The 21,926-nt window shown below is 45.7% G+C and overlaps 1 protein-coding gene across 1 annotated transcript in view; it reads left to right on the top strand.

Annotated features, from left to right (window-relative positions):
• RIMKLA (ribosomal modification protein rimK like family member A) overlaps positions 1-12,198 on the top strand; it is a 31,268-nt gene extending 19,070 nt beyond the window's left edge. Inside the window, exons 3-5 of the mRNA XM_036257397.1 lie at positions 2,669-2,755; positions 8,902-9,105; positions 11,491-12,198. Of these exons, the coding sequence (XP_036113290.1) occupies positions 2,669-2,755; positions 8,902-9,105; positions 11,491-11,981 (782 nt within the window). The 3' untranslated portion in view covers positions 11,982-12,198. The remainder of the gene's footprint in view (positions 1-2,668; positions 2,756-8,901; positions 9,106-11,490) is intronic.
• The last annotated feature ends 9,728 nt before the right edge of the window (positions 12,199-21,926 follow it).

Here is a 21,926-nt window from a genome sequence, read left to right as displayed (position 1 = left end):
ACGGAGCAGGAGCAGCTGGAGAGGTGAGAGGAGAACGAGAGATGACAGAGCCAGTGGAAAGATGGCCGGGAAGGCTGGCACAATGAAAAGTGTTGAGCGATTCTGAAAGGACAAGTAACATAAGCACTGAGACACGTGTGTTGGATTTAGCAGCAGGGAATCGAATGAATGCAGCTTCAGTTCAGTGATGGCGAGAGAAGCCAAATTGTCAAGGATGACGAAATGAATAGGAAGTGAGGAAATGGAAACCCTTTCAAGTAGCTTGATTATAGGGACCCAGACTTGCAGTGAAGGAATGAGGCAGGGTCAAGGAACAGGGGTTTTATTTGTTTAGGGTGGGAAAGAACTGAGTATGTTTAAAATGGTGATGGAACCAAGAACTGGGAGGTTGAAGATACAGCAGAGAGGGACACTGAATGGTGCAAGATCCCTGAGGAGGTGAGAGGGAAAGGGGTTCAAAGCACAGGTGCAGGGATGCCTGAGACAAGGACTCCTCTTTCACTGTATTAGGATGGCTGGAGCTCTGGCCAATTTGGCTCAGCGGTAGAGCGTCAGCCCACAGACCAAAGAGTCACAGGTTCAATTCCCGTCAAGGGCACGTACCTTGGTTGCAGTTCAGTCCCTGGTCCTAGTCAGGTTGTGTGGGAGGCAACCAGGCGGTGTGACACAGCGATGCTTCTCTCTCTCTCCCTCCCTTCCACTCTATCTGAAGATAAATGGGGGAAAAAATATCCTCAGGTGAGGATTTAAAAAAAAAAAAAAGAGGATGGCTAGAAAAGAGCTGAATTTATCAGCAGGTGTCAGGCAGTTGGGAGTTATGTTTTTATAAAACATCCTCTTTTGAAGATGCCCTAATTATCTACAATGCATCTTTATTTTAAAAAGTAATTAGCGCCCTGGCTGGTTTGGTCAGTGGTTAGAGTGTCAGCCTTCAGACCAAGGGGTCTCAGGTTTGATTCCCAATCAAGGACACATAGCTGGGTTGCAGGTTCAATCCCTGGCCCTGGTTGGAGTCGTGTGGAAGGTAACCAATCAATGTGTCCCTCCCACACTGATGTTTCTCTCTCTCTCTCTCTCTCCCCCTCCCTTCCATTTTATCTAGAAATCAATGAAAAAATATCCTCAGGTGAGGATTTAAAAAATGTTTAAAAACTCATTAGCACTTTTGTGAACAGAACAGGTAATAGTATTAGTATTCCAGAGTATTTTGCTTTGCAAAAAAAATACCACCTTTGGTAGGCAGAGTAGTGGTCCCCCAAAGAGGCAAATGTGGCCCTGGCCGGTGTGGCTCAATTGGTTGAGCATCGACCCATGCCTGGGTTGGGAGCTCCAGTAGGGGGCATACAGGAGGCAGCCAATCAGTGTTTCACTCTCATTGATGTTTCTCTCTCTCTCCCTCTCCAATAAAAATGTGTGTGTGTGTGTGTGGGGGGGGGACTTCTGTAATACATTCAACAATAAAGATAAGTTTAAAAAATATAAATAAAACCAATAAAAACATATTTTTGAGTCATGTCTTAACTTTGGATGAGACAAATCCCCAGGCTTGGTTTCTTTGGGTATGGGTTTTCTGTTGCTATATAACACACTACTGAAAACTTAGTGGCTTAAAATAACACCCATTATTTTCTCACAGTTTCTGTAGGTCAGAGGTCCAGCCACAGCATAGCTGGGTTCTTTGCTTGGGTCTCACCAGGCTGAAATCAAAGGGTAGCTGGGCTATGATTTCACCTGAGGTCTGGGGTCTTCCAAGCTCACTGGTTGTTGGCATTTAGTTCCTTGCAGTTATAGGAACTGCTGGCTATCAACTGAGGCCGTTCTCAGCTCCTAGAGATTGCCCACTATCCCTACTGCAAGGCCTCCTCTACGACATGGCAGTTCGCTCCTTCAAGGCCAGTAGGAGAGTCTCTCTGACACCTCACCTTTTTTTTTTTTTTAAATCCTCACCCGAGGGTATGTTCTGTGTGTCTTCAGAAAGGGGTGGGGGGGAAACATTGATGTGAGAGAGACATATCAGTTGGTTGCCTCCCACACAACCCCAACCAGAGCTAGGGATGAACTGCAACTGAGGTACGTGCCCTTGACTGGAATCAAACCTATGACTCTTTGGTCCTAGGGCTGATGCTCTAACTGCTGAGCCAGACTGGCCAGGCACCTCACCTTTTTTTGAAGGGCTTGCCTGATCAGGTCAGGCCCACTATGAACCCCATCCCTTGTTAATTAACTCAAAGTAGACCTAATCTCAGGAGTGATATCCCATCATATTTATTGGCCATCATATTTACTGGTCCCTCCCACACTCAAGGGAGGGGATTGACAAGGCGTGTACACCAGTAGGTAGGACTCTTCGGAGTGGTCTTAGAATTCTGCCGTTTTAAAGAGAAAAATACGTGGCCGGCCTGTGAGGTTGTGATGAGGATTACACGAACCAGAGCCTATGAAGCCTTTGCCACATAGAAGTCTTGATAAATGTCGGCGTCCTTATCTCTCCGCTCCCTCCTTTTATATTACAGGTGCACAGTGCATGCCTGTTGGATTGAACGGGTTCGAGTTGCTTTACTCAGAGAGACCGAAGGCCTCAAAATAACTCCCCCAGAGGGTGCTGTATTGGGCTGATGCTCCACAACCATCAGCCTTACGTTCACTGACTTTTACCTTTTTTTGGCAGGTGGGCATGAAGACTTTTCAAAAATGATTGATGAAGCTGAGCCCCTGGGCTACCCGGTCGTGGTGAAGAGCACACGAGGACACCAGGGTCAGTGCTGCTCCTGGGTTCCTTTAGGGCCACAGCTCTGTCACAAGACCCTCATCAGGCATGGCAGAAGCGCTGCTGGGAGCAAGAGCTCCCCCTTGAGGAGCTTGCGGTGTAGTCCTTACCTCTGTCCCCTCTTCTCCATCCCCACCCCCCTCCCTTCCCTGGACCACGGAGGCAGACCCTGACTTGACTGGTTTCCCTAACTCCACTGCCAGTGCATCCTCTGTGTTTTTTTTTTTTAAATCCTCACCCAAGGACAGTTTTCCATTTTTTGTTCAGATAGAGTAGGAGGGGGAGAGAGGAAGAGAAAGAGAGAGAAACATTGATGTGAAAGGGACACATCAAGTGGCTGCCTCCCGCACGACCCAACCGGGGCCGGGGACAAACTGCTACCAAAGTATGTGCCCTTAGCAGGAACCGAACCCGGATCTCTCTGGACCACAGGCCGACACTCTAACCACTGAGCCAAACCGGTAAGGGCTGTTCTTTTTTTTTTTTAATCCTCATCCAAGGACATTTTTCTTTTTTTTTAATATTATTTTATCCTCGCCCTGGCCAGTTTGGCTCAGCAGTTAAGAGTGTCGGCCTGCGGTCCAGAGAGACCCGGGTTCGGTTCCCGCTAAGGGCACATACCTCGGTTGCAGTTTGTCCCCGGCCCTGGTTGGGTTGTGTGGGTGGCAATCACTCGATGTGTCCCTTTCACGTCGATGTTTCTCTTTCTCTTTCTCTCTCCCTCTTTATCTGAACAAAAAATGGAAAAATGTCCTCGGGTGAGGATAAAAAATATATATATATTTTTTATCCTCACCCGAGAACTTTTTTTTTTTCATTTATCTTCAGATAGAGCAGGAAGGAGAGAGGAAGGAAGAGAGAGAGAGAAACATCGACATGAAAGTGACACATCGAGTGGCTGCCACCCACATGACCCCCACCAGGGCCGGGGACAAACTGCAACTGAGGTACGTGCCCTTAGCGGGAACCAAACCTGGGACTCTCTGGTCCGCGGGCCGACACTGTAACTGCTGAGCCAAACCGGCCAGGGCTCTTTTTTAAAAAAAAAATTTTTTTTATTGATTTTAGAGAGAGAGGAAGGGAAGAGAGAAAGATAGAAACATCAATGAGAGAGAACATCAATTGACTGCCTCCTTCATGCCCTTCACTGGGGATTGGGCCCACAACCTGGGCTTGTGCCCTGACTGGGAATCAATCCGCAGCCTCTTGGTTGATCAGGGTTGATGCTCAACTACTGAGCTACACCAGCTGGGCACCCAAGGATATTTTTCTATTTATCTTCAGATAGAGTGGGAGGGAGGGAGGGAGAGAGAGAGAGAGAGAAACATCGATGTGAGAGGGACACATTGACTGGTTCCTCCTGCACTACCTCGTCCAGGGCCAGGGCCGGGGACAAACTGCAACTGAGGTACGTGCCCTTGACTAGAATCAGACCCACTACTCTTTGGTCCATGGGCCGACACTCTAACCACTGAGCCAAACCAGCCAGGGCACGTCCTCTGTTCTCTGAAACAGTTCCATTATTGTCACTTTCTGTTGGAAAACGCTCTCAGAGCCTGTGCTGCCTATTAGACACAGTCCATATTCCTCCTCCTGGACTAAAGGCCCAGGACGGAGAGCCCCACTTCCTTTGCAGCTTCTCTGGCCACATGACCCTCCCATATTATTCAGGAGGCTGTGCACTTTCCTCCCATGAACCTCTGCTGGGAATGCCGTCTTCCTCTGCCCTCCAGTGAGCTTCTGCTCGTCCTTGAGGGCAGCTCCATGTGTCATTTCCTTTCCCTACACGTCTCTGGCCTCCCTCCTGCCCTTCCAGACAAAGTTAATTGCTCTTCCCTTTGTTTCCAGAGAGCACAGTGCTCCACTTGATGACAGTTACAGCCCAGGCCCTTTTCCCCTTCCTGACTGGGAGCTGCTGGGGGTGGGAACCAGGTCCTGTGCATCTCTGTCTCTGTAAGACCCACTCTGTGCTCAGTGCACAGTAGGGGCTCAGTCAATGTTGAAGAGGATGGATGCAGCAGAAAGCAGTCCTCCTCCAGTCTGTGAGCAGATACCTCATGATGATGCCCACATGGCATACATAAATGCCCAGGGTACCCCACAGAGACATGTACTGAGCAATGCTGTGATGCCGAGACTGCAGCAGAGATGAACTAGACACAGTCAGCACTGTCAAGGAGAGTAGAGAAGGTTGCCCTGCGGGGTGATGTTCAGCACGCATATCTAGGCACCCGCTTGAGCTGAGCTGAGGGAGGGCCACCTCTGCCGTGCGGCAGGGAAAGCTTCTTTGGAAGAAAAAGAGACTTAAGTTGAAATGTGGAGTTTGAACTGGAGGAAGTGGGTTGAGCAAACGAACAAGCAGGTGTGAGCAAAGCAACTTGTGAGCCTAAAGGGGTCCTATTGAGGAGCAAGAAAAATGAGTGTGAGTGGCAAGGTGAGGCTCCATACTATTCAGATATGGTACAGTGCTACAGTGCAATGTCTCTCAACTTGTGTGTGTGTGTTTTAAATTGTGGTAAAATATACATAACATAAAATTCAACTAATGTCCATGGAGTGGCTACAAAGTGCCAGGCACTATTCTAGGGAATACAGAAAGGAACAAAACAAAATTTCCTGCCCTCAGGGAGCTCACTTTGTGGACAATAACAAATTAAATAGAATAGCCTTGACCGGGTAGCTCAGTTGGTTAGGGCATCGTCTGATATGCCAAGGTTGTGGGTTCGATCCCTGGTCAGGGCACATATAAGAATCAACCAGTGAATGTATGAATAAGTGGAACAACAAATCTCTCTCTCTCCCTTTCTTTCTCTCTCTAAAATCAATCAATAAAAAAATTATATACAATACATAGTATTTTTAAACATTTTGAAAATTGAGATATAAGTCACATAAAAATTCACTATTTTGAAGAGTACAATTCAGTGGATTTTAGTAAATTCACTATTGTGTACAACCATCTCCATTATCTAATTTTAGGACATTTCCATCACCACAAAAAACAAAAAACAAAAAATGCTATACCTATTAGGGGTCCAATCCCAACTGTCTTTTCTCAGTCCTTGATAACTAGTTTACTTTCTGTTTCTATGAATTTGCCTATTTTGGACATTTTATATCAGTGGGATCATATAATATGTGGCCTTTTGTGTCTGGCTCATTTGACTTAGCCTAATAATTTCAAGGGTCATCCATATTGCAACATATATAAGTACTTTATCCCTTTTTATGACTTAATATTCTGTTGTCTAGATATGCTACATTTTGTTCATCCGTTCCTTAGCTGATGGACATTAAGGTAGTTTCCATTTTGTGGCTACTGTGGACATTTGTGTACAGGTTATAGTGTGAACATACATTTCCATTTCTCTTGGGTATATACCTAAGAGTGGAACTGCTGGGTCATGGGGTAACTCTGTGTTTAACTGGAGAGGAACCGCCAAGCTGTTGTGCACATCAGTTATGCCATATTACATTCCCACCAGGGCTGAATGAGAATTAGAGCTTCTCCACATCCTCCTAACCCTTATCTTATTAATTAATCAATTCATTTATTATTAATTTGTGTAATTATAGCCATTGTAGTGGGTATAATGTATTTTTTGTGGTTTTTACTTATGTTTCCCTAATGACTAATGGTGTTGAACATCTTTCATGTGCATATTGGCCATTCGTATAACTTGTTTGGAGAAATGTCTGTTCAGATCCTTTGTCCATTTTAATTGGCTTGTCTTTTCATTGTTGAATTTTTAAGAGTTATTTATATATATATTCTGGCTATTACACCCTCATCAGACATATAATTTAAACATATGTATTTCCTACTCTGTGTGTTGTCTTTTCACTTTCTTGATAGTGCCCTATCATGCACAAAAGTGTTTGATTTTGATGAAATCCAATCCATCTATTTTTTTTCCTTTGGTTACTTTGCATTTGATGTCGCTTTGTGCTTGCCTAATCCAAGCTCACACAAATTTACACCTGTGTGTCCTTCTAAGAGTTTTATAGTTTTAGCCCTTACATTTGGGTTTTTGACCCATTTTGAGTTCAGTTTTGTGTATGGTGTGATGTAGGAGTTCAACTTCATGCTGTTGTCTGTGGATATCCAGTTTTTCCAGTATCATTTGTTAAAGAAACTGTTCTTTCCCCATTGCATGTCCTTGAAACTCTTGTCAAAAATCAATTGACCATCTGTGTGAGGGTTTATTCTGCTCTCAGTTCTGTTACATTGATCTATATGTCTATCCTTATGACAGGCCACACTGTCTTGATTACTGTAATGTTATAGTAAGTTTTGAAATGGAAATGAGTCCTCCAACTTTGTCCTTCTTTTTCAAGATTGTGTTGGCTATATGGGGTCCTTTGCATTTCCGTATTAATTTAGGATCGCCTTGTCAATTTCTGCAGAAAAGGAAGATGGAATTTTGGTAGGGAATGCATTGAATCTGTAAATCAATTCGAAGAGTATTGCTATCCTAATATTACGTCTTTTAATCCCTGGACATGAGATGTCTTCAGAAATATTTTAGTTTTCAATGTATAAGTATTATACTTCTTTGATTAAATGTATTCCTGAATTTTTTTATTTCTTTAAATATGATTGTAAATAGAATTGTGTTCCTAATTTTATTTTCAGGTTGTCAGTTACTAGTGTAATACATAGTATCTTTGGAAAAATGAAGAGGGAGTAAACAAAGTCACAGCTGTTGTTAGACTCTAGTATATGGAAATAAATTTAAAGAAGGCAGTGCACTGGTGTGGCCCGTGCCTTTGAGAAAGTGACTCATCTTGTGGAGCCTTATTTTCCTCATCTATAAAACACAAATAGCTCTCTTTCTCCTAATGGCTTTACAAGGCTAGTAATGAAGTATAAATGAAACTATTTTAAAACGTATTTGGCACATCATAGATTATTAACTCATCTTAGTGCCTTCCCTCACCCTCCACCCCCCGTTTTTTCTCCTTGCCTTAAAAACTGTGGCTCTTTTATTAACCAAAGACTAAGCCCCATAATAGAACCTCTGTGCCAGGAACCAACGAACAAGTCTCCATCTCCAGCCCCCATCTCTGCTGAAAATCCTACCTGATGTCCCGAGAACCCACAGTGCCTACAGCCGAGTCCCAGCCCTCAGTGCCACGTGCCAGATCTCCTGGTGCCAAACGTCCAGTGTTTTGGAGACATATTTCCAGTCTTTTATGCCCCGGGGGGGCTGATGCCCAGCACTCTTTATTACGCTTCTGAAAGATCCCATTCCTTTTCAGAGAATAACACAAATCTTAGGAAAACCATTCCATGTTTGTTAACAAGAATGCTCAGATTGACTATGCTCGTGTCAGGTTTGGAGAGCCAACCCCCTAGGAACCCCTGTCAGATCTGTTAGCTAATATGCAAATGGAAAGCAGATGCCACATAATTGCAAAAGCGCATTGGTCATTCAAGCAGAAAATAAAGAATCTGGAGTCCAAAAGGAATGCTTTCCCAAGAGATCAATAGAAGTATAGATCATTCCTTTTAGAATTAATAGGTGTCACCAAATTATGTTTCTTATATTTAAAAGGTGAAAGATGTCTGTCAGTGGCTCCCCCTTTGAACTAATTCCCATAGTAGTTTTCATAGACCTCTCAGTGCAAAATCATGCTGTGTTGTAGTTATCTTTTTTGGATCTCTCTCCATCTATTTTGGAATTCCTCTGAAGTATGTTCAATTAATTATGTTCTGCTTTGTGCATCAAGTCCACTATGAGGCTTGGGGGGATTTTTAAAAAATGAGTTAGACATGGACCCTGCCTAATTTGCATCCTCAGGGTGATAAGAGATGCTAATAACTCAATGGTTTGGAACTGAATTGACTAGATCCTTAGGACTTTATTTTGATCCCTTGTCTATTATTATGTCATTTGGAAAACAGAATGGTGGTAAAGGGAGAAGGTCAACATTATTAAGACCTGAGTAAAAGCAAGAGAAAATAAGGTTCAATAGCCATTTGATAAGAAGCGAAAGTCTAGTCAGAGAAGCAGAAGGGACCAAGGTGAGCAAGTTCAGAAAGAACTGGCTATTGGGACCGGGAGGAGGGATGGCCAAGAGGGTTCAGAGGCTTCTCTCACTCCTCTTGTTCTTTGTCTTTCTTCTTAAAGGAAAAGCTGTTTTCCTTGCCAGAGATAAACATCACCTCTCAGACATCTGCCATCTGATCCGCCACGATGTGCCCTACCTGTTCCAGAAGTATGTGAAGGAGTCACATGGAAAAGACATCCGGGTGGTGGTGGTCGGGGGCCAGGTGATAGGCTCTATGCTGCGCTGCTCCACCGATGGACGGATGCAGAGCAACTGTTCTCTCGGTAAGGGGTCAAAACTCAGTCTGTCCGCGGCTTCCCAGAGGCCACCAGGATTTTTCATCAGGATGTTTGCACCCATTCAGTAAATGTGTACCAGTCCCTCCTGTCGAGTCAGACCCTCTGCTGGGTGCCAGGCTCAGCAGCCAGGCATTGGAATCAAGCCCTTTCCTTTAGCAGCAGGCAGCCCAGGAGGGGGACAGATGGTGTGATAAGTGCTGTGACAGATGTCAGGCCAGGGGTGTCAGGACACTGAGGTCTGACCCCTGTCCCGTAGTGTAGGACTCAGCAGTCAGGTTACACAAGGGAGTGACATGAGGATCTGTGTTGGAGAAAAACTGACATCTGGGCAGAGGATGAATTGAAGTCATAAGACAGGAGGCGAGGAGACAAGAACGGAAGCCGCTGTCACAGCTCAGGCAGGAAAGAGCTCGGGTTGCAATTGAGGCAGGGGCGGGAGCAGCATTTCGCTCTCCTGTTGCAGTGGAAAGGTGTGCTTTCCTTAGGTGTGTCACGTTATTAGAAAGCTAGTTCATGTCTGGGTCAAATGCGTGACCCCGCCCCGTGAACCTCTTGATAAAGTTTGTTTTCTGTTGTGCTGAATGAAGATGTTCCCGGAAGGCTGTAAATCCTTATCCCCAACACAGAAAGCTATTGTCAAGCTCACTAAATGAATTTGTATGTTGGTAATATGAAAAAAATACCTATCTTTATTATTTCCTAAATCGCCAGATGAGGGTGCCGAGTCTAGCGACTGAGGAAGAGTCTGAGACATTGATTTCGTCTTCCCTTCATCAGTACCTGTGAGCAGTTCCATGAGCGGAAACTGGGAGTAGAGCGATCAGTGAGGGGACGCTTGCCCTCCAGGAGCTGGTGGTCCAGTAAAGGAGAGACACATAAACAGATGGTTTTAAGATATTGTGACAAAGCGGTGTGACAGAAGCGCATTTTAAGCTCAGGCTGGCACAAGACTAAGTACCTAACATATTATCTCATTTAATTTTCACGATAGCCACGTGCACTGCCACAGTGCCGAGCCTTGTGTGTTACTGCTTCGTCTTGTTTGGTCTCTGACAAGGAGCCACATGGTTCTGTACTTTACCCATGTTACTTTTCCTGCTGAGCTGTTTCTGCAGCCTTTTTCTTGTACAGTGTAGTAAGTGGAGAAGGACAGCGTTAAGGTAAAGACTCTTAGTTATTGGACCTGAGAAAACAAGTCATAGGTCTTTCTAGGTAGACAATGAGTCCCTAGCTTTTTAACAAGTAAAGGCAATCAGACTCTTTCTGTCATTGGTACAGGATTTTGTCTCACAAGCCTCTCCAACTCTCTCTACTTAAAAAATGATGTTAATTCTGGTTTTATTCCTAATTATAAAAGGAATACATTCTCAATGTAGAAAACTTGAAAAATACAGCAAAGTCAAAGGAATAGATATTTATCCTTAACCCATCGTCCAGAGACATCCAATGTGAAGACTTTGATATCATTATTCCTTCCAATCTTCTTTTCTAGTAGTATCGTTTTGCATCATTATGGTTATGCTGTAGTCTTTAATCCTACATATTTTCCTATAGGATCACAAACTGTCTATGAGCATTATTATTAATGGTTGTAAAATATGTTGTTTCCACTATTATGAGATACTTAGATTATAATTTTTCATTTATTCATCAGTAAACATTTATTGAGTTCCTACTATGTTCCAGACACGATGATTTTTCAGTATTTTAAATAATTCTGTCATCAACATCTGTCTGCATCAAGCCTTTTCTCTATTACATAAGGTTATTTCCTTAATAGTGGAATAACTGGGTCAGAGGATATAAGCATTTTTTTTATTTATTTTTATTTTTTTATTTAATTTATTTATTTATTTTTGTTACAGATGTTTCTCCTTTTCCCCCCACTGATTCCCCCCCTTCCCCCCCCTCCCCGCCCTGTCCCCAGCTTTGTTGTCCATGTCCATTGTTCATGCACACATGCATATAAGTTCTGTGGTTTATCTCCCCCCACTTCTGGGGATTGTCAGTCTGTACCCCACTTCCACGTCTCTGGGACTACCCCGTTCCTCAGACTGTTTTGTTCATTATATTCCACAAATAAGTGAGATCATGTGATATTTGTCTATCCCTGCTTGGCTTGTTTCGCTTACGATAATACTTTCCAGGTCCCTCCATGTCGTCTCAAAGGATTTTTAAGACTCTAGATAAAGAAATGACCATATTGTTTTCCGAAAGGGTGTCTTGATTTTCTTCCAGACATTGTATGAGTAATGAAAATGACCCGCTCGCTGCCCTTTCTCAGCATTCCCCCTCTCCTCCTCGAAGGGTCATTTGGCTTGTTAGTCAGTGTCTGAGGTCATCGTCACATCACTGTGCTTTCCCCCGCAGGTGGTGTGGGCGTCATGTGCCCGCTGACAGAACAAGGCAAGCAGTTGGCTGTTCAGGTGTCCAACATCCTGGGCATGGACTTCTGTGGCATTGATCTCCTCATCATGGATGATGGCTCCTTCGTGGTGTGTGAGGCAAACGCCAACGTCGGTTTCCTCGCCTTCGACCAGGCGTGCAACTTAGATGTGGGTGCAATCATTGCAGACTATGCCATGTCCTTGCTGCCAAATATGCAGACTGGGAAGATGGCCGTCCTCCCAGGACTGTCTGGTCCCAGGGAGAAGAGCGAGCCAGATGGCTGTGCTTCAGCTCAGGGAGTTGCAGAGAGCATCTACACCATCAACAGTGGGTCTACCTCGAGTGAGAGTGAGCCTGAACTGGGAGAGGTCCGGGGTTCCACAGCAAGCACAACGGGGCCCCAGCCCCCCACGCTGCCCGAACCCAGCTACAACATTAACAACAGGATTGCTTCCGAATTAAAACTTAAGTGAATTCCTGCCTCTTTTTTTTTTTTTTTTTTTTGGCAGCATTTAAACCAAATCCTACTGCTTCCCTAGTAGTTTTGAATGAATAAAATCTGGACTAACATTTCATTTGCACAGAAACTAGAAATCCCATCTGGGCACTCAGCATTCTTTCTAACGATGATTTAAGCAAATGGCCTAGCTTTGTGGTTTTCACAAAGACTAATCTAAAAACACTCACCAGGAACAACATCCCGACTGATCAATTTGAGACCGAGGTCTGCTGTAAGCACTTGGATATCACGACAGATTTTAAGGCGCTGACTCTATGCTGCTGTTTCTGGCTTTTAGCAGTAGAGCTGTTAACTTGAAAAGGCTCCTAGAAATATTGTTCTCAAGGCAACCACCGGATGGAGGCATGTGCAGAAGAGGTGGAATGTGACTGCAGTTATGAGCTTTTCATTGAGAGAGAGAGAGTGAGCGAGTGTGTGTGTGTGTGAGTGATATGCTTGGAGGATACATAGTTCGAATACTATTAGAGGATCAGTCTCTGCTCCCCATCCATCACCATCTTGATCATATTTCTCTGACACTCAGGATATGGTGTTCCAGGGAGCTTCCTCATTAGCATTTTCAATGAAGCACTTTGTAGAAAGTAAAATTGAACATTCTTCGACTTCACTGTTGGCAAATGTCCTACTCTGTAACTGGGCATTCTACAAATTGCTTTGCCACTTCGAATTTACAGACCCTGCTTCAACTAACGCCAGCCCAGCAGCCTCTTGCACCCTTGCTGCCTTTGGCCTCAGCTGGAAATGCACCTCAACGAGCTAGTGGCCACATACTTTATTTCTTAAGCGTGCACTAGAACCAAACACCATGGACTTTCTTTTCAGTGGACAATTTTCACTTGTCATCTGGAAGCCATTCATTTATATCATGGAAAGCTACTGGGAGATCACCACTTTCCCTCCTCTACTGAAACTTTGTGTACTGCTTAGCTGTAGGAGGTTTTCTTGTGTGAGTTGGTATGTGAGCTCTTTAGGTAGATAGAGCCATTGGAAACACACTCCAGTCCCCTTGACATTGTAGTCTTATCCAGGTTCCACCCACCTTTCCAAACTGGGGAGACTCAGGTATCAGGACTTACTCATTGCACATTTTGGGGGGAGTTGGATAATGTAGACATGACACCAAGTGCTTTTCATTTCAACTCTTCAAGCAGTAGAGGATGAGCCTTCCCTTGGGAGAAGCCATGGAAAGAGTGTTCCACTCCTGCTACGTGAGGTATGACTGCAAACGAGCAAGGCTACCTTTTTAACCAAATACTCCAAACATACGCGCTCAAGAGTTACCATAATCAGGGTTACTTCCTTGGGAGGCCATACTCTTGAGCTGTGATGTTGCATGTGCCAAGAACACACAGAATTCCTGTTCGGAGTTATTTTTGAAACCATGCAAGGAACGAGGGCTCACCACCTTATAGTTTTTTACATCACCCCTCCCCAGTGTAGTCCCAAGCCCCAGCACCCATTTTATTTGTCGGACTTATCTTCTAATGTTCTTTGGCTGTTAAAAAAATCATTTCTTGAAAAATAAATCTAGCCTTAAAGGACAAAGACTTAACAACATCGAGGAAAACTTCTAAGGAGACAGTTTCCAAGGACAGTTCTAGAAATGTTCTGAGTAAGGTCAGCTTCACTAGACTAAACATACATCTTCCCAAGGTGACTACTTTGAAGTCAACAGCACCATTGGAGTGTATAAACTCCTGTACTTATTCTGCTGTAAATGTAAAATGTGTATAAGGTCCAACAGTCCCATTTTTCCACAACACATGTCAATTGAAATTGGCTTTTAAAATATCGTGGCTAAAATCAGATCTCACCAAGTAACAGTTGTACAACTGGACGATGTTCAGCGCCATGCCATGGAGATGCCACACCACTCAGGTGTCGTTTAAATGCAGTCCAATATAGGGTGCGTGCCCCTAAACTGTACCTTTAGTAATGTGTCTTAAACCGTTGAAAATGGTAATACTTCACCTTTGTATAGGTTAAGACATGTACCTTACATTTATCACTCAGGGTAGGTTTAGAAAGATAGTTCTAGATCTGTTCTCTCTGGGGTTGGCCAGATGCTTTCTGTGATGACCTTCTGGAAGCTGCATTCACTCATTCTCACTGTTTAGTGTAAGCCCAGCCTTTCCACTTTACCTAAAAGCATGCTACTGGGCCCTGTGCTGAGCAGAGCAGCTAGAGAGTGCTTCCAGATGTGTCAAAGGGGCTCACCGTCCAGCTGCTAGTGACAGCTGTAGTCATTGGCCTCATCACTTGGAACCCAGCCTTGTCTGAAGTGGAGAAAGCTGGATCACAACTGGATCCTAGCCACCCAGGGTTTCTCATACCGGCTGTGGACTCTGAGCCTCAGGCAGGTGGCTGGGGCACAGAGCCAGATCCTGGTTCTGGCTCGCCCCTTAAACAGCTGGCTGAACCTGTACAGTCAGGTGGTCTCTGCCTTCATTCTTCAGATAGGGAAGCTGCCGGTTCTGTTTAACTCTTGGGGATGCTTTGAGGTTGAAGTGAGTTCATTAATGGGACTGCATTATGTGGGAGGTGGTAGAAGAACACCTCGCATCTGGTTTTATAACAGGTTCTCATCACCCGTCCTCTGAGGGAGTTAAGACAGAAAGAGGCCATGAAGTCTGGGCATCAGCACACTAAATAGTGGCAGGGGCTCTAAAAAGAGGGCGGGGTGCAGCTTCTCAGAGTCTTTACGACCAGAAAGGAGTAAGTCTCACCATGCATTTGAGCAGCCTTCTGAATGTATCGTATATAACCTGAAACTCTTGACTCATATACCAACTAACAGTCTTTCTTATGTAACATAAATTGCAGTGTCTGTATATGGTCTTCCCATTATCTAGTAGTAGCATCTTGAAACTGGTCAAAACCTGAATGCCAGTAGTTCAGTCACTCAGAATATATGTGATTCTGCACTTGGGAAAAATGTCTTCATGCTCTGTGTCTGGTTGCTGAAGGGTGTGGGGTTACCAGCATGCCATATACGTGGGTAATGCGCTACTGCTGTCACAACTGCAGGCTCATTGCTCCCGCTGAGAGGGCATTCCATGACAGTCGGGCATGGGTTGAGGAGGGAAGGGAAGGAGAAAGGTCTGGGATAACGTTATGGCATTTCAGTGAGAGAAATAAGACACGGGGGTCATTTGGAATTCTAGCGAGAACGCTCTTCTGTTTTAATGAAAGAATCATGGCTATGTATTGATAAGAAGTAGGGCCCATTGAAACTAGTCTGTATAAAGGTAACAGGATGTCTGGGTGCCCATGCTCTCCTGTTGCAATGGGAGAGACATGCCTCCTCCCACCTTTGAGTCCTGATAAATGCTGGCCTTGAGGACTGACAGAATCAGGGGAGACTGAGCAGCTCACCGGCGCTCCCAAGATCATCCAGGTAGCAGCCGACCCTCCCGGAGGTGCAGGGGGCAGAATAACCTGTGCGGGAGGCCAGAGCCACAGCTCTCTGAGGTGCGTTTAAGGAGTCAGTCGTTTCGGAGAGGAAATCCAAAGTCAGTAACGCGCTTCAGCTGAACACTTTCCTTGGCGCCTGGGGTGAGGGTTCTGTCCGCATCCTCTGTGCAGGTGCTCTGGGAGGAGTCTGACAACAGCCATCTTTGCAGCTGTGCTTGACCAGTAGAAAGCCTGGTGCTGTTTTGACTGCCTCTGAGACTCAAGATGAGATGATGGCTTTCAAATGTGTTTACCTGGAAGGCCATTCGTCTCAGGAATCTGTCATTTTAATCCTGTCTTAAAACAGTACTGTACTTCCATTTCAGGTCTGCGGTGGGACCTGCCGCTCTCCCTTCTAAACGCACACAGCTGAGCACGCCCATTCTTCCAGCCTTTTCACCTCCTTCTCCAGGGTGGTTCCGGAGCCTGGAGGGGGCCCTCTCCTGGGCCGGTGCTCCGGCCCAGCCCTGTTTGGTGGTCTGGCTCTGCCGTTTCCCGTGCACGGGGGCTCCAGGGCAACACTAAGAAAGTCACGGATCAAGCCAGATTTGAGGCCACAGGAATAGCAGCACTGTGGAGACCAGCGCAGTCCCGTTTTAGAGGTGGGGGATCTGAGTCCGGGAAACCAGGGTCACTCGCTTCGCTAGTCAGCAAGGCTAGGACCCAGGCTGTCTTCCAGAGGTGGCTGTATTCTTCCATGGTATCTAGTACTTGCTGCCATCCCGGGCCCACCCTCTGCCCATTCCTCATCTGCTGAGCCTCTGCTCTGGATTGAAATGGTGTTGATGTGTTGATTCCACTCCGCTGGCGTTTCGGTGAGAGCCTCAAAGGCGTGTGTGAGATTTCCGTGGTGCAAGCTGGCTCCTGGCCTGTGTCTTCCTTAGACCAGCCAAGGCCACCTAGCCCCACACACCATCAGTGATGGGATGCGAGGGAGAGGTCCCCTGCACAGCCGACTGAAGGCTTCTTCGGCCCCAGTGTGGTTCATGTTCCCTCACTGCGAGATGTTTTGAGACTGGGGAGAACTCTGGGGGCCTCTGAAGGGGCCAATGGCTAGAAGGTTCCAAGCTTCTCTCATCAGGCACACGTGAGGGGGAGTCTGGACTGATGCACATGTTCTAGCTGCAATCAGCCACCAAGCTGAGAGTTTCCTCCCACTTCCAGCTCACAGTGCCTCCCCCTGGCTGCCAGCCACTAGGTGCAGAGTCCTCCTGCTGTAGCTCTACGACAGCTGGGGAACTCCTGCTCCACCTCCACCACCCCGAGATCCAGTGAGTCTGATATCTGGGCCTTTGGATCTCTGTGATTTCTAAGGGACCTACATTTTGGCAGTCACTGCTGACGCCAGGCTTCTGCTACCTCATTTTAAGCCAGGGGGGTGTCTCATCCCTATACTGCATCCGCTGAGACGTGAAGCTCAGTTCCCTCCCGTTTCCACACACCAAAATTCAAAGGAGTCAGTGTGTGTGGGTGCACATGTGCCTGTGTGTTTCAGTGACATGGGAGGAAGGGGAAGGCGTTACAGCCATGCAGGCACGGCACCCCATTCATAAAATGCTCTTCTGATATGCTGCAGAGGAGCCCACTCACCTTGCACTCCACGTGCTACCTAGCTCCCTTCCTGAGATAAACCAAATCTGTTTATGTTCTCATGTACAGCAGTATAGGCATTGCTTTTCTTAATTTGATTCCTGCCAACACCCTTACCTTCAAGATTTCACCTTCTACCATGGGTGGCTTATTAAAGGCTTTTTCCTAAACAAAGATGGCCCCCTCCTCAAAGGGAACTTGAGTGTCATCTTTTAAGGTGATACGCTCTTCTTCCCACTAGTGTAGCCAGTCATCACAACAACCACATTCACCACTAGCTGTCAGGGTCGTCACACTTTGTGGAAGGCAACGTGGACTAATGTAAGTGTTGCCAGTTAGAGCCAGACAGCCCCAGTTCAAACCCTGACTCACTCACTTACAGCTTCCGTGACCTAAGGACAGTCACTTAATCTTGCTAAATTTTTGGTTCATCACCTATAAATGTGATAAACACAATCATGAGTGTGAAGCACTTAACCACATGCCTGGCTTTCTGCAGGTTCTTTTCCTCTGGCTTCCTCCCCTGTCAGCTATCAAACAGCGCCTGCCTGGATCCTGGCTCAGTGCCAAGGGATAAAAGCCAGCAGACAGCAGCTCTACAGCTGGGAAAGGAGACGCTGGGGAGGGCGGAGGGTGCTGGCGGCTGCTCAGGCATGTTGTGGTTTAGGCTTAATGACTGGAAGGTCCCATCCATCCTTGAGATTCTACGATGCTCTAGTGTAAGGTATAGGCGGTGCATTTGGCTTAGACAAATCCTGGAGAAGGATAGCTGCCTCCGACAACTGGGAGGCTGGAAAGCTGATGAGCAGCCTGACCTTGGGTGATTTACCACCTGGTTTCTTTGGCTCTTCTTGTATTAGGTTTGCTGGCTTTGCATCAAATGGAAAGAGGAGTTGCCAGGGACTTGAATTAAATCTGTCAAACAGAGGGTGAGGGGAGTGCGGAAGGCCGGGGGGTCTGTGCAGGGAACTCTGATAGTCCAACAGCACCATCTGGACTTGGCAGGGATGACAGCCCTGAGATCTAGACAGTAAAGCAGCTAAAATTCTGCTGAGTGGGACTCCCAGAATCTCCTACTTAGAAGGAACTCTGATCTCCTATATGGGGAGAGCTGGGCTCACTCTGCAGAACTAATACAGGTCTTGGTGAAGGCAGGACCAGGCAGGGGGCTGGTTTGTTTGGTTCCACCTGGAGGTCCCCAGAATGCCAGTGGTGTGCTGGAGCTGATTTGTACCAGCCCAAGAGAGCAGACTGGTAAATTTCCAGGCATCTTGTGAGCTGGTTGTTAAACACAGTCATCAATGAAAATTAAATTATAAAAACCTACAATTAAAATACCATATTGAAGACATAGTTTAATAAATACCCAAAATTCATCACTTTCTAATTATTTTAGTACATTTTGTTCTCCATGCTCTTGAGGTTATTGGCATCTATTGTGTTTCTGTGGTGGAAATCCTATACAATGGTGTGCTGTGTGCACACCTTCAGTGACATCGCATTGGTAGCTTGAAATCAGCCACGGTGGGAGTCTTTACCCCACAGAGATGGGCAAATGCTGCATATCAAGTTTCGCCCTCTGGAGAGCTGGTTGTTAAACATTTATCAGCACACTAGTACCACTGGTGACCGAGAAAGAAATTGATCTACATAAACATTGAGACGTCTTAGTTCTAGGCGGGTAGCATGTGCAATGTATTTCTCGGAAGCAAGTGTCCATATAATGCGCAGAACTGACTTGCAATAAAAGAAAAACCCGTGAAAACACTCCTCTGCTTGTTTTGTCCTGCCTCTGCTTTTCACATGTGAGAAATCTGTTGAGTTTGCTGCTAAACTTATGGAGTGATTTGTGAGGTTCTGTCTCACCTGTGGCCTGCACCTCAACTAAGTCCTCTCCCTGGAAGTGAATTGTAGCTTTCCCTGCCTAATTGGCAAACTGGAAATGTGCTGTAAAAATCACATCTTAACTGGGCGCCAAAAGAGCTCATTTCCAAGTGATTTATACCACAATAACCATGTTAACATCTCCAACAGAGAAGAAATCATTTATAAATGATCGTTTTGCTTTTTATTAAAATTATTACTGTGGAACAGACTGCTTTGTTTGCCTTTGTCCCCACAACTCTGTGTCTTTTTGTTGTTCGTGTAAAGTAAGAATCACATGCCGAGACCCCCCATTTTATCATGTTCATATCGTAAAATGAAGAACAAGCTTCATTGAAACTTCATCCTGTTCACGTGCACACCAGCTGCATCTGAAAAACCATAATTTTCCTTTCAAGCAGAGTGCCATCTGAATTGTAATATTGCCAGCTCTCAACTGTCAAGATGATGGAGGAAAATACTAATGCAGATGGTATGAGCTCGTCGTGAGCCCGCTCAGCATGCTCTCCTGGACTGACATGTGAATTAAGATTCAAATAGCAAGTGAGAGCTGAAAACCATTAAAAGTGGCTGCATGGTGCACAGGGGCCCCGGGGCACTGAAAGAATCTGTGTACCCACTGGAAAAACTCTGACAGGTTGGGCTGAGCTGTTGGGATTTGTGTTCCGTGGCATTTCAGAAGGTTTCCTGGGAGAAACAGTGACTAAGAGAAATAAGAACGAACAACGGTCAGCACAGGTCTGAGACCCTTGAACCAAGGCTGTTTTGGACTTGTGAGGGTAGAGAGCCCGTCCTATCATCCATGTTGTCCTTCAACCCAGACACTGTGGACTGAGACCGGTCTTCCTTCTTATTTTATATGAAAATCTTCAAACTAGACAAAAGTAGAATAGTTTCGTAAATTCACCAGATTTTAAAATGATGAAACACTTCTATTTTTAAACCATGTGTTTCTTTTTCTTAAGCATGGTAAAGCAAATCACACATGCTGTCTTTTCTCCCCGGCAGGCCTCAGTGTGCATCTCTTTTTTTTCTTTTCAGTTTTTTAAATTGACTTGAGACAGACGTACAGACATCGATTTGTTGTTCCATTTATTTATGCATCTGTTGGTTCTTCTCGTATGTGCCCTGACCGGGACTCAAACCCACAACCTTGGACGCCGCTCTAACCAACTGAGCCGCTTGGCCAGGGCCATGCATCTTTTTTGAAAGAGGATATTTCTTTAAGGCTTTCTCACAGATAACAAAGTGAACAATAATGCCTTGCTGCCATCAGAGTACCAGTTCATACTGGAATTCCCCCGGCTGTCTCAAAGAACTACATTTAGCCGCATCACAGACCAGTGTATGTGGCAGGGCAGGAGGTACTTTGAAAGGGGTGGTGATTGTTCCCCCTCCCCCCATCCTGACTGTGACTTTGGCAGAAATCAGGCTGAAGGGCACCAGTGGGGACATCCTTAGGCTGGCTGCAGACCTCTTTCCAACTTGTTGGCTCTTTGAATTTCCTCCCCTCAAGGAATAAGCCTATGAAATGTCCCCTTCTATTTTCTAACATCCCAGTCTTCCTGTGGGACTTCCACAGCTTTCATGCTGCTGGTACCCACCTAGCTGTCACACGGGCCCCCACGTCACTGCTCTCCTGCAGCTGTGTCTTTCGCTGCAGGGATTTCTAAATGAGGGAACAGGCTTCTCCCAAGGATCACCGTTCTGTCGCAGAGGGGCCGCCCAGAGCGGCTCTGCCTCAGGCCAGCCTGTCGCGTGTGGGTTCTCGACCTTGTGCAGGAAACAGGTCACGACACAAGCCCAGGTGATTTTGACAGTACGTTTATTAGGGCTGCGGACAGTGAGGCAAAGGAAGGACTTAGGGTAGAAGAAGCAACAGGAGAGAGCCTAGGCGGTGCTCTGCTTTGGCTCCTTAGAGACGTTGTAGGAAAGAAGTGAGCCACGGCGGGGCTGCGTTAGCTCACTGGGAAGTCAGAGAAAAGGGGGCCTTGGAGACAGGATCAGGGGGTAAACCCAGGACAAGCTGCCGCTACTGCTGCTCCCCTGGTAGCAAGTATCTTGGGGACCCTGAGGGTTTAAGAGGAAGTAAAAAGTTCATGCCCAAGAAGGGGCATGGGCGTGCCCTAGAGAGAGCCCGCACTGGTATCCTTTGATGGTTTTATCTCCCTTCTGCAGGCAAAAATCTCGGGAGGTTTCAGCAGACTATTCAGCAGCTTTCCAGGTGCGTTTTATTTTTGTTTGTTTGTTTATATTTTATTGTTGACAGTATTACAGAAAAATGAGTGTTTGGGATTACTCTTTGGTCTGCTTTACTGTTTTACTTTTATCTTGGGCCTGTCTGGCTCTAATGGGGTTTTTGTTCTTTGTTCCCTGGCTTCATCCATCCTTGGGTTTGGCTGGCACAAATGGCATTAATTGGGTCTCTGTCCTGTATCTCCCCGACCAGGGTGATTTAAGCGATGTGTTCTCTGGTTAGGGAGGAGAGGTATACACCATTTGCTCTCAAGTGTTCTTCGTTAGAGAAGATGAGGTCTTGTGATTCACTTGCTGCCTACAAGGGTTCAAATTGTTCAGCCTTCTTTCATTATCTTGTCCAGGAATTTCCCCAGCTTCTTACTGTCCTGCCTCACCTGCACCAGCCTCCATCTGCTGTACCCTCCGTGTCGCAGCTCTTTAGATCTCCGAAGGGCCTTGGCTCCTTCCTGAACTGCTCCTGAGGCGAGCCAGAGAACATCTGGGCGGCAGAGTGTGGTCGCGCCCTGACGAGACACGGCAGCTGAACGCACTGCTTGCTCAGGGACTTTCCTTTGCTAGAAAGAACATTATTAAGATAATTGGTAAAACCTGAATAAGGTCTGTATATTATTTTCTGATAGTATCATATCAATGTTAATTTCCTGACTTTCATGATTATAAGAATATGTAAGAGGGTATCCTTGTTTTTAGAAAATACATATTAAATATGGAG

Source organism: Molossus molossus, unplaced genomic scaffold (assembly GCF_014108415.1).
Source record: "Molossus molossus isolate mMolMol1 unplaced genomic scaffold, mMolMol1.p scaffold_m16_p_12, whole genome shotgun sequence".
NCBI classification, from domain to species: domain Eukaryota; kingdom Metazoa; phylum Chordata; class Mammalia; order Chiroptera; family Molossidae; genus Molossus; species Molossus molossus.
The sequence above is the reverse complement of the archived record's forward strand: the minus strand, read 5'-3'. Positions and strand labels throughout refer to the sequence as shown.